At 42.2% G+C, this 13,201-nt stretch overlaps 1 protein-coding gene across 16 annotated transcripts in view; it reads right to left on the reverse strand.

Moving 5' to 3' along the window:
* Smr (nuclear receptor corepressor smrter) overlaps positions 1-13,201 on the reverse strand; it is a 77,627-nt gene that overhangs the window by 25,179 nt on the left and 39,247 nt on the right. For 12 of the 16 annotated variants that reach the window (XM_071705140.1, XM_071705139.1, XM_071705128.1 and 9 more), the window contains 8 exons: positions 8,006-8,747; positions 5,753-6,241; positions 4,931-5,236; positions 4,361-4,780; positions 3,092-3,136; positions 2,272-2,628; positions 1,560-2,032; positions 150-379 (listed from right to left, as the gene is read on the reverse strand). In XM_071705140.1, the coding sequence (XP_071561241.1) occupies positions 150-379; positions 1,560-2,032; positions 2,272-2,628; positions 3,092-3,136; positions 4,361-4,780; positions 4,931-5,236; positions 5,753-6,241; positions 8,006-8,747 (3,062 nt within the window). The remainder of the gene's footprint in view (positions 1-149; positions 380-1,559; positions 2,033-2,271; positions 2,629-3,091; positions 3,137-4,360; positions 4,781-4,930; positions 5,237-5,752; positions 6,242-8,005; positions 8,748-13,201) is intronic. The other 4 variants (XM_071705141.1, XM_071705142.1, XM_071705144.1 and 1 more) reach the window with 4 other exon arrangements.

Consider the following 13,201-nt stretch of genomic DNA (forward strand, 5'->3'; position numbering starts at 1 on the left):
GTAGTTCGCACCGACGCCGCTAGGCGTCGCATCGCCCATGCATTCTCTCAAATTCAAGGTTTAAATTAAAATATATTAAAACTACAGGTCGGGATAAATCCAATTAACGTCAAACAAAGATACAAAATATCAATTAGCTCTAAACTTACCGATGACGTCGATCGACGGTGCCTCCTCGTCACTAGTCTCCATAGGAGTATGATTCTCCTTCTTCTTGTCTTTTATTCTACTACTAGCTGCCACATTAGCACCACTGCTCGTATCCCTGCAACTCGGCTTCTTTTTACTGGATTCCTTGAAATCTGACTGGATGGTCGAAACGTTCGTCGCGTTATTCAATGAAGACGCAGATGATGACAGCGTGCCTTTCCCTTCCATTCTGTAACAGTATCGACGCACATAAAATAAATTTACTTAAACAAATACAAACCGCATGAAATATAAATATAAACTTTGCGCGCGCTCGTGTTAAACGACAATCCATTGAACATTCTGTTTCAATCGTATTTCTACTTTTCAAAAAATAAAACGTGAGGTTTCGTCGTGATAAAAAAATATTTTCCTCGATAAAATTTTGCTGATTGTGTGTATATATGCCTAAGAAGCAGCAGGGAATTCTCGACACTCGTCATTCTCATTGGGCAGAATCACATTTCCAACCATCGAGTCAATTACGGTGATGAAAGCCTACGTAAACATAATCCACTAACCGGTAACCATTGATTAGCATTACAATCTGCTAATAATTGATCTCCCTCCCACCCACCCTTCTCAGGCCGCCACCGCCGCCACCACCGCCACATCTACCTCACTCTGCCCCGTTCATCACTCCTGGCGTATCCCCGTCATCCCCGAAGCCGTTTACCACCCTTCAACGACTTGTTCCTCCGTTCGGCTATCGCGCGAGATCACCGTCGATAAGTAAAACTTATCTCTATTAGTATAGCGCCGAAAAAAAAGCAGATTAAGCTCCTTTTTGCGCGCGTTTTTGTAATATCCATGCGCCGCCGAGCGGCGTATTGTAATCGTTAAATGGGTATTCGCGGGTCGCCCTCTCCCACCGTGGACAATATTGAGATTGGTTCGTTGGAGTGGGGTGTGTTTGCAGAATGAATATCTTCCGGCCGATGGATACGGTTCATTCAATCAGTCCGCGTACACGCTTTTATATAGATCAGAATCGGGACCAATTGATATGCGCGTTTCGCACAAAATGAGCCGCGCAAGTTTTTTTATTTTTTATTCGCGTATAGAAAATGATTAATATCGTACTGTGCGCTTGCACGTACTGCACACTTGAGGAAATAAAAAAAAATAAAAGCTAAAGGATACGATATGCGCGTAACAATATTCAATCAACATATTCGTACATATTAAAATACGTTCTACCGTACTGATACTTTCTATATGCCATATCTCAATAACTCCGAAATTTAATAATCGCATAATCAACTACACATGTAAAACCTTTAAGTACGTATTCATACATACTTAAATTACGTGAAACAAGATGTTGCGTAAAATTTAATTAAAACAAAGATTTAAAAAGTCACACGTACATTACTTTAATGTCCTTCCCCGACGTTGGCTCTTGCGGTTCCTCTTTCAATTCTACCTTTATGAAATGAGATTCCTTCGAATCGACTTTGTTCTCCTTATTCTCCTTACTCGCCTCCCTGGAATCCTTCGCGCTGGGCGCCGTCGACGTCGTTGAGACGCTCGACGTCGCGGTGGTGTTCAGAACAGATGTCGTTGTCGTTGTCGTTGACGCCGTTATGGAATCCGTCGTTACGCTAACGCCCGACGCTATCGAGCTCAAAGGAGTCGTCGTCGTCGTTACTGCCGTAGTTGCAACAGTTGTTGACGATACACTCGATGTGACCGTGGTGCTAGTTGCGGATGTAGACGTACCCGTTGTCGAACTGTTCTGAGGATTCTCCTGAGTCTTCTGTTGCTGCTCCCGCTGTAACCTTGTTGTTACGCCTGTCGTTAAAATATCTATAGGTCCGATGGTCGAGCTGGTATTATTTACCTGAAACAATTACAAGATACATTTATCTCACATGATATTATCGAGAATTTGATAAGTATTTTCCAATTTTTAGGTTCGATGTCATATGGTTGTATACGATATACATGCTTTAATTATATGCAAACGCACGCAAACTACCTTAACAACTTTTCTTTAATATATTAATATGACATAGATGATAAAAATTGCAAAAAAATAATTGACATGTTTTATATACAAATGATTAATATCGTACTTACTTTATTATTCGGATTATTCCGAGAGCTACGCGTCCGTTGGCGCGATTTTCGTAGAAGCTGTTTATAATTTTCTGCTTTTTTAGTGAGGTAGTAGTGATGTACACAATCTGGAACGGACTTATGTTCTAACGATTGAGCTATCACTCCATAGTTCTTAGGGTGCTGAAGGTATTTCTCTTTGAACAATTCGTGCTCTACCGAACTCCACACATTGATTAATTTACGTTCGCTGTGAAGAGCTTCTAATTCCTCTGGTTGGAGCAATCCATTCCGATTTTGAAACGCGATCCTTCGTTGCTTCGCGTCCAACAACAGAGGCGGTATAACTGCATACGAACGCATCTTCTTATCCTCCATCTTAAAGAGAATATCATTTTCAATATACCAATTATTTTTTTATAACATTAACACTAAAATATATTTATCAATGTACTTCTCCATAACCCATTGTCTCATTAATTAAGCCTTGGATGGTTTTTAATATCAAGTATATTATTAAAATAAGTTGGCTGTATATCGATCAAACACATTGCAATGTATATGTATGTAAATGATGTTTTATTATTATGAAATAAAATGTGGATTTTAATATCTTTGTATATAAATACTAAGACTTACATACAAAGAATACGTAGCCAATTATAATGATTTTTAGCAATAATTATGGATCCAATTTCTCACTCTTTCAGTTTGTTACATTAAGTTTGCATAATTTTAAGTATCGATTTAATGCATTGTTTGCAACCAATGCATAGCATACGATCCATAACTAATGTATGGCATGAGATAAGGGTGAAGCGAGCAAGTGCACGTTACTAACCTGACGAGCTTTAATGGAATTTTTTAAATCTTGCAATGTTTCTTCCTGGGAAATCAGTATAAATTAGATGTCTTCCATGAAGTATTATCATCAAAATTTGTCTAACAAAACTTAATCAAAAAGAAATCAGCAAGAAAAACATAAATAAAGAACACCTTTAACACAATAATTTTTTAAACAAATTATTAAATGAAGCATTAATCACTCATAAAATATCAATTAGAAAAATTTTCTAAAAAGTTAGACTCAATGCAATATCGTGAATTGCAGAGGGATATTTTATTTAAAAAACTTTTCTACTGAGCATCATGAATCTGAATTAATTAAAACTTTATTATCCCGCGCGTCTCTATTAGTCCGATGGTAACTTCCAATCATCTCCATCCATTTATCCAGTTTGCCATCCTTTCCCTGGTCAGCATACACGAAAAGACCAAGAGAGAAAACAAATGTCTAAAGATAGGAAGAAACTGTCAGTTACCATCCTTTACTTATAATCAACCAACAAACTCTTTAATCCTTTGATGTGAAAATGGCGCTTTCACAGAGTTGCTCTTGAAAAAACGAAGAAAGAGATGAGACAACAAATCCACAAAAAATACAAAAGAAAGTATTATATCTAATTTTCGCTGAATCTAGAATATAATTAGAAACTCGCGTACATTTCGGTATAAATATTTGAAATTTTGATAAAGGGTATTTGTCTTTAACATATACAAGTTTAGCTGTTTTACTACGTGAACGTACTACTTTGCTCACAATAATTAATCAATGATAGCTGAAATAAAAATAAATTACAACAAAAAAATAAAATTAACTCAAAACTAGTATTAATCAATTCTATATATAAATTTATTTTAATCTATATTGTATTAAAATTATATGTAGTATGTTTTTTTGAATGATATTTGAATAAATAAATAGCTTTATCTAATAGTGGCGACAGATTAGAGATTTGCATGCCAAAATAATTTCTATTTTATTTTGTAACTTAAGGTCGCTAATTCAATAAAATTAAGTAAGTGTCTCTTAACTCTCTCATTTATTAATTTACAGTCTGTTTGAAGTCCCCTTTTTTGTTCAGCTTATAATTTTGTCGCAGAATATTTATCTAATAAATATTACTTTAGTAACGTGCCTTTCTTTTACTTCTCCCTATACCATCCTTTTTGTCTTCACCATACTTTTGTTTCTCTCTTTCGGAATGTGTCATGTTGCTCATTTCATGACCATTTCGTTGCAAACGCATACTACAATAATGGAATATACCTCTTGTTCTTGTAAACCGTCCATTATTTCTTCAAGATCAGCTTCACTCTTGATGCGAGCACCAACTCTGTTAAAACGCTCCTTGTCTTCCCTTTGCTTTCGCAACTCAGGGAACACCTTCTCGAAGAACTCGCGATTCTTTGTCTCTTTCGATTTCCTCTTCTGCGTTGCCTCCAACCGTTCCACCTTACGATGCCACTCTTGAACCAAAATGGCGTACGTTTGAGACTGCTGCCGATGAAGAGACGCGCGCTCGGCGTGTTCTCTCCGAAGCCTAGCTATGAGTCTGGCTCGCATACATGTTTGATGCCGTGTACGATTTTCTTGGTATATGCTTGTATCCGACGGTTGATTATACAAAGGTAGCTCTACTTTGGGGCCCAGTCTTTCTAAAAGTCTATGAGCTTCTTCTGCCTTTCTCTGTTAATAAAAATATGCCGAATTAAAATTCAATTCAACCAATATTCTAACAAATTTATATTAACACGTCAAGCGCAAGATATGCGGTAATTCAAGTTCGATTCAAGTGTTTTGACGCTCAACATGTAAAAGTATTTAAATATTATTTACATAATTTACCCTATTCTCAGCGTAGACCTTTTGCGCCATCGATTGATGCTTTGGTTGCTGTGACTGTTCCTCAGTGTCCTTTACTTCTAAAGGCTTATTTGCTGTTTCTTCCAGTTCTTTTAATCTCTTCCGCAACATGTTCAATTGATTTTCCCTCTTAGCAATCTCTCTGTCGACTTTACCAATTTGCTGTAAGAGATCGTCCTTGGTACTTCTATATTGTGCATCCTCCTGCGTATTCGGCTCGGGAAGCGTAGGCGAAATAGCTTCCGTTTGCGGCGTGTACGCTCCTACGGCAGGCTGCTCCTAGCAAAAATTTGTCATATCATATTGTGTCCAATTTTCGTTTCATTGCTTTTCCTATATCCAATTTATGCATATTATTTATTTGTTTAGTTAATACCGAGTTAATCTAAAGTATTGATATACATTATAAATAATTCTATATTTAGTTACATATTAATTTATCTATATTTGTATACAATTATTCTCGGAGAACGTAAATTAATCTCAATTTACATTCCATACTCATAGCTATAAATGTAACTGCTAATTTATTTATTTAATATAATTTCGCGAAAATTAATACTATTATTCCAATATTTTGATTTTCAACACTATAAACGAACGATATTATGCAAACATGAGATAGGTCTTAACTAAACAGCGAATTAAACCTAATTCTAAAATGTAATTTTGTATTGCTAATAATAAAAATTTACTTATTTTTATTCTCGGTAATAAATATCGTTAAAATATATTGTAATGATTAAATAGATAGACGATCTCTCGGTTATCAAGCGAACTGTCCATCGTACCCACCCTGGTGTCTATCCTAAGTGGCTGTTGCAACTGCACGACATGTTGTTGTTGTTGTTGCTCCTGCTTGCCCCCGCATTGGTCCGCGGGCGACAGGCAACGCGGCTGAGGCTGCGATTGCAGCTGTTGGACCTGCTGATGCGGCCCCAGACGGATCTTCTTAAAGGGCGGTGCATCCTGCTGCAGACTGGACATGTCGACGGGGGTGCGACTGCAATACTGATCAGGCTGGACGGGCATGAGGCCTACTCGCGGCGGGTTCCTCGCCGCCGCCGCATGTTGCTGGTAGTCCGATGCGGCGGCGGCAGAAGGAGATGGTATAGACGTCACCGAGGAGCCGACAGGCGGCAAGAGGGATATCCTCTGCCGATCGCCTCTGCCGCCGGCTCCCATGCCGCTGTACTCCGCCGCGGACACTACCCCAACGCCACCAACTCCACCAACTTGCGACAGAGGACTGTTGCTCACGTTTATGGCGAGCCTGTCGTTCACCTGAAAAAAAAAAACGCCACGGTGAAAAGTGTGCTTTACGTCCTCCCTTTCTTCCTCCATCTCTCATTCCTGCCTGCTCTCCCCTTTCATCGTCGTTTCGCTCATTCCTTGCCAAAGGTTCAATTTATCTCCCGCTCCTCTCTAACCTTCTCGCCAGGGAAACTATTTCAGAAAAATCGATGACCCGGTTCAAGAAAGCACGCGGTACCGATATACCACACGACCGCTGCTCTGTCCCCTACGCTCTGTCTACCACAATCATCTGTTCCAACTTTTTCCCCCCTTTTATTTCTGTCGGTAGGTTTTGCGTTACGACGCTGGTTCATTCGTTCGTCATAGTTCATTCCGGGCGGTCACGTAGACAAGTTTGTACTATGCGTACTGCGTATCAGAATGATTCTGAAGAAACTCTACTCTATAAGTTGCGGCTAAATAACCGACTCGAAATATACGTAAGAAATAAGTAAAATAAGATGCGGTTGTATCCTTGTGTACATGTGCACGTGTAACATGCGTATATGTGTAGCCTGAGTAGGCGACTGTAACTTTCTCCCGCCCACTCGCATCATGCTACAAGCTAAACATGATAATGTTCGCTAGAACTGCCTTATGCCATGAATTTAACTTAATTTATAATCCGTAAAAATTAAATATAACATAATAGATATTGAAAGACATTATATTGTCGTTCTGAAACATTCTTAAATAAATTTCCAAAAATCTTGGAATGTCTTTCTCATAAAAGTTTGACTACTTTAAAAATAAGATATATCGTAATCGAATTATGATTCATTTGGAATGTGTTACTGGATATTTTTTACTTTACATATTTTTATCCTAATTCTATTTCGATAATCATATCCAAATCTAATTCCATACATATATATATATATATATATGCACAATCTCAATTCTATCATAAGAATAACTTTGGATGAATAATTCTCTACTAACACTGACGCTGTATTTAAAACTGCCGACCGTTGAATCATATTATTAAAAGGGAAGGAAAAAGGAAGAGGGCCGATAATCGGTGAAAGTCAAGGACGGGGTCGACCGATATGGCATGCGTGCGATTGCGTTGCGCGATGCGTGTCCCAATTAGTTTAATGTCTGATGTTACGAATGAATATTGATTTCTATCTCGTTACTCCGTTTACTAAATTGACCTAAATATTAACAATTAGCTGAATATAAAATTTTCATGGCAATTACGATATCTAATAAATTGTCTAGAAATTTTTATCTTGTCCTTTTAAATAACTTGAAATAAGGAAAATTAAAAATGTTCTATTTCGGTGTTGTAGAAAAGAAAATATTATTCGGGTCACAGCAGCGCAGCAGACAATTATTTAAAAAACCAATCGTAAAAGACAAGACTAAAAATATAACTGTAATATATTTTTACAAATAAAGTCTACAAAAAAGAATCAAAAATGACCTAACCACGCGGTTGTTTAGCTTAATATTGAAGTATCTATTGAGATAACATAGGCATATTGAAAGAAGCAATCTCTAAATCTTTTTGAACATAATACTTGAGCGTTTTGCTACTCTTTCACTGTACCACGATTTCAGTGTAACATCTATCGAAAAAAAGAATTCTTGCTCCCGGGCGTGTTTGCATGACCGTGACCGCTTGACGCATCGCGACGTCATATCGGGGACCCCGACCGTTGATAGACCCCGAGGAAAAGGTGGCGAGAAGGCGCATCGCGCCGCGCGTGTCTATGTATATGTGGTTCGCGTCATAGAAATACCTACATTCGTAGTGCCGGCACGGTACGCGTCTCTCGCGGCGTAGGCAGTCCCGGTGAGTGGCGGCGGCGGCGTTTGGCTGGCGATGACAGTGGGTTGACTGTGAGGTGGTGCGGAAGCGGGTGCAGGTACGGGCACAGGCACGGACACAGGCACGGGTGCAGCCAACGACGGTGCGGTGGTGACGACCGCTGCCACCGCTGGCGTCGAGGTCGGCGGATAGGAATGAATGTAGCGGAGCATCGGCACGGTGACGTAAGAAGTAGCACCCCCGGCACTACCACCGCTACCGCCACCGCTGCCGCTGCCGCCGCCGCTACCGATGTTGCTCGCACTGTTGTTGTTTGTGCCGCTATTATTCACGCCGCCGCCGCCACCGCCGCTACCGCTGTTGTTCGCGCCGCTGTTGTTCACCCCGCCGCCACCACCGCCGCTGCCACCGCCGCCGCCGCCGCCGCTACCGATGTTGCTCGCACCGCTGTTGTTCGTGCCGCTGTTGTTCACGCCGCCGCCGCCGCCACCCGTCGCAGAAGATAGAACGTTCGAAACGCCAACCAGACCGCTGCTACTCGTCGCGGTAACTCCACCGGCAGCGACGGCGGGGCCGCCCGCGGTCGCAGCGGCCGCTGCGGCTGCCGCCGCCGCGGATGACGCGGCCGCACCACCCTGCACGTACGTCGCTCCCGTTCCTATCGTCCTCGGAGATACCGGGCTACTGCTCTTGATGTTGGCATAGTTTTGCGTCGGTCTGCAATAATGATGAAATTTTATTAGACTTTTCGTAGAGGAAAAAGAATTTGTGGGACAAAAATTATATGATTGAGGTGTAATATTAAACGCAGCAAAATTATCTTTCGTCGCTAAATTGCCAAGCGCGATCGAAAGCGACAACTTAGAATTCGACCACCAATTGTTTGCTTGTAACTGTTATATAATTTATTCGTCTTTCTATTATTTAACCGTATCTTCGACAGCAACATGAGAAAATATAAAAATACGCGAAACGTATAAGTCTATACTGCGATAGTGAGCACCGTTTGCGAACTTAAGTCTTCCATGAATAGACGAGCTGATATGATATTCTGTAGTTGACAACTAAAAGATAGTTGCGCATTGATAATATCGCCAAGTCTAAAAGTCACGTTGCAACTTCTTCTATATTAAGATCATGATAACGTCATCATCTGTAAAGAAAATGCAGCAGCGAAAGAAAATCTAGTCGCCTGCGGTACCTTATCGATATTATTAATCACTTGGCCGCCTGATTTAAATGTAACTTTCTTATATTATTTACGATCGAGATAAACTGTGCAACGTCACGTTTGGCGAAAGCATTTCTCGATAATCTCCAATGTTAAAAATGTAACATTGCAGAAATAGGAATTTTATGTATATTATATAGGTATGTGTATATAATATCGTGTATATTAGTCATTCGACGAGCTTGTTACAGCAGAAGCGTCGTATAGCGGTTTGTTTATCGGCTCGCGTGTCACTGGCACACGTCATATACACGGTTGATCCAATTTGATCAGCTTAGAAGAAAAAGAAAACTGTCAAGCAGCGGCGATTGACAGTGGCCTAAACAACTTTATACGACCGATCGATGCCCCGTCGGTCTTTTTTTCTCTATCCAATCACGTTTCCATCAAAGTTTCTAATTTCTTTTCCGAAGGCCACCGTTCTGTAATCCGAAACGTCGAAACAAAGACTTTTTCTCGTATTCCGACCGAATATTTCGCCGATTAATTTTTCCGCACCGTGTTTTCTCCTCCTCTCTTGCTCTCGCTCTCTGCCCCCCGGTCAATAAATTTAACGATATTGAATAACTCGTACACAGTGCCAAAGAGCAGAATTGTACAATTTTGCATTTGTATGGATTCAATCGTCGTACCTTTGCTTTTACAGATCGCGATGTTATTAACGTGGAAGTAAAAAATATACAGACGATAACGAAACCTGCTCGAGCCCGTTGGATAAATGAGTTGCTCGAAACTTGCAGAATAACTCTCAAGTGAATAAGTAAAACTTGGCAGCGATACTCCGAGCAATTTGAAGTCAATTTAACGTGATTCCGTTTACATCATCTCCGTTCTGAATTTTCGATACTAAAAAAACATTGAGATATCACTCGTTTTCTATTGCCCACCTGATAACTACTTTCTAAAAAAAGATCAATTGAAACGATATAAAGCTTCGTGAGTTTGATAACCCAATGTTTCAGAATAACCTTGTGTATTGGCATACGTGTTCGTACTGTTTCGTCACAGATCTTCTAATAACCGCGAACTAGAATCATATCTCTTAAGTGGCCTTAATGTTGCAAATAGCTCTTGACAAAAGACAAGGACAGAGAGAGAGAGAGAGAGAGAGAGAGAGAGAGAGAGAGAGAGAGAGAAACGGAATCGTGACAATAATTAAAATATACACTTTAGTTTAATTCAACTGGCAACGATTGTAACTTGATTCTCGTCGACTCATTAACTCGTCCGATGCTCACGCGGATAACGGTACTGTCGGACGGGATCTCTCGGAAGTATCGCGTATCTCGTCGAACCAGTCAATAACGACATCGAATCCACGGCGAGCACACGTTGCGGGCATACGAAAATCAAGGATCATTGAGCCGAAAGCATGTAGAATTCTGAAAATATACGATTACAATGTAAAGATAGAAAGAGAACGCGATAGATAGAATTTGTGAAATATATTCAAATGTGTATTCGGAAATATGCATACTTTCACATATTATATTTTATATTTTGACATCATCGATACTTATATTTCACATTTAAATTCTATGCGTACCTCTCTCGAGCTATAACGCCATAGAAAACGCTTTGGAAAAATAAAGATAGGGCTTATTGTCAGTCGGGGTCTTCGTTAAGGAAAAATCGACTGCAATTAACGAGCGAATCGACAGATCCAGTTAACTCGGAATAAAAAATGTGATTGCAAAAATTGCAATTTCTCCGCTTCGGTTCGCCTCGCCGCGCCAGTGGGTTATTAATTTAATTGAACTAATTAGTAATCCCGACGGAATCGAGCGTCAGGTATTAAATGCGATCGATACCGAACGCTCCGAGTATTGATGTTAGAAAAAGAGCATTGTCTCTCTCTGCTGCTAAGTGCAAGTTCCGCAACGAACGACGCGTTATCAATCAGTGCCGAATGCCTATCGACGAAAAATTAGGTCTAATTACGCTCGTATCGTTAAAATGTTGTAGGATTTGAAGGGACTGAGCAATCGGGGGAAGGGGGATAAAAGCTAAGATCAACGTTCACATTATTAAATCCAAACAGGTTATTCCTGTTGAGATTAATGGCGCAAGTCGTGGAAAGTTTCACGGAAAATTTCTTGCTATCGCTCGTCTTAAATAACGCGGCGCTATCTGTGTAACGGCGTTTTTATCGAGTCCCGCTAAGGAGAAAGAGATTACGAATTCGAATCCATCGTTGAACTCGCTGATACGTTCCGAATTAAATGCCTAGGATGGAACGTACGTTATATCTTCTCGAACGCGAACTGGACCTCTCACTCTCAGACTTTCGTCGGTCCGGGCGCAAATAAATGATGCCTCTAGATGACGTCTAGCAACGACCTCGCTCCTGACATCTCTCCTTCTCGTTCGTATCTCAATCCCGAAGGTTTCCATCGATCGCATCTACCCGGCAAAGCGAGTCGTCACCCCCGACCAGCGACAATTACCGCGAGAAATTATCGACATCCACGGCCGATACGGCAGGGTGGTTTCCCCGACCGAAGGCTCGCTTTATTTCGATCCGTACAGATATGAAACAGATATATGAATTTCCTAATATAGATTTTCCCAATTTGCCTATGTGTTTTGATTAGACGCGAAATTTTAATCAAACACGGACGCAATCATACATCATCGATTTTCTTGTCCGTCGGATAGACGTTTTTCACGAGACATAACGTTTGCTGTATAATTCTACGCAAATGTGGAGAACGCGAGAGATTCGCCAAATGGAGTCGCGTGAATGCGCGATTCCATTTTGCTAGACGAATTTAGATAAAACCGGCCAAATTAATGCAGGTAGATCGCACATTACCATTGTAGCAGCGATCCGATTCCGCCAGCATCGTGCGCGCTCCTCCCCGCTCCTCCCATGGCCGTGAGAATGCATAAAGCAGCTGTCTCGCGAGAACGCGCGTTTCGGCTTTGCGTACAGGTACAGGTTCGCCGAACGCATATAGTCGTTCAAAATTGGATCTAGGTGAAAAGGGAAAGACTCGGCGTGCGGGGGGAGGGGGGACGCGTGAAATAAACCGACGAAAAGAAAGAACGGAGCCGAGGCTGGAGTAAAGAAAACGAGGAGGAAGTGGCGGCGAATGGAAAAAAGAAGGACCGTAAGAGAAGGCGAGAGAAACCGAAGAAGAAATTACGGGTGCCCGTGCGGCGGCGAACGTGCCCGACCAATCGCGCGACGCGTCGAAAATACGATTCGCGCCGGAATAGTTGCCATTGGCGTTCCGCGCGGCAGCGTACTCGACGGCGGCGACATTTCGGCGGCGGTGCGCCACACGTGGCAGAATCCGCCGCGCATGCGCGCTCGGGGCGGCGGAGGGGTGGGGGGCAGACGAGAGCGCGGGGGCGCTCGTGCGCGCGCCGCGCGGATCCGCGTGTCAGCGACGTCCGAGCTCCGAGCTGCTCCGAGCGACCGCGCACTGCGCAAGCGCGCTGCACCCGCCGAGCCGCCGCCGCCGCCGCGCCGCGCCGGAGCGCCGAGAAGGGTGAATGCGCCTGCCGCTCTCGGCTCTCAAGAATGCGACGTTGCTGTTGCCGTCGCGCTGTTGCCGAATCGCGGCGGACCCCATTAAACGCCGAAGCCGAGTTAGCCGAGGCCGGGAGACTCTCCCGCCCGCGCTACTTGCTAACGGATTACGGTGGAAGGTTAATCGGTGACGGACGAGAGTTCGTTGTTCAACCGCGATTGCCGCTTTTTATGCTTTTTTCCCCTCAATCCTTTTTTTTCCCCTCAACCAGGCAAGCCCGAAGATAGATGAGGTCCTCCGCGTTCGGCTTCTCCAGGCACACGCACGTACAAACTTTCCGTTTTCCAAAGAAATTCGCATCGCGATTATCGCGAATCCATATCGCAAGAAGCGCGCACGCATTGCTCGAACGCATTTGCGAACGAACGAGCGAGCGAGCGATCGCTGGCAGTTTCGAGATA

This window comes from Temnothorax nylanderi, unplaced genomic scaffold (genome assembly GCF_030848795.1).
Source record: "Temnothorax nylanderi isolate EJ_2023f unplaced genomic scaffold, tnyl_v1.0 TNYL_tig0045_pilon, whole genome shotgun sequence".
Taxonomy (NCBI): domain Eukaryota; kingdom Metazoa; phylum Arthropoda; class Insecta; order Hymenoptera; family Formicidae; genus Temnothorax; species Temnothorax nylanderi.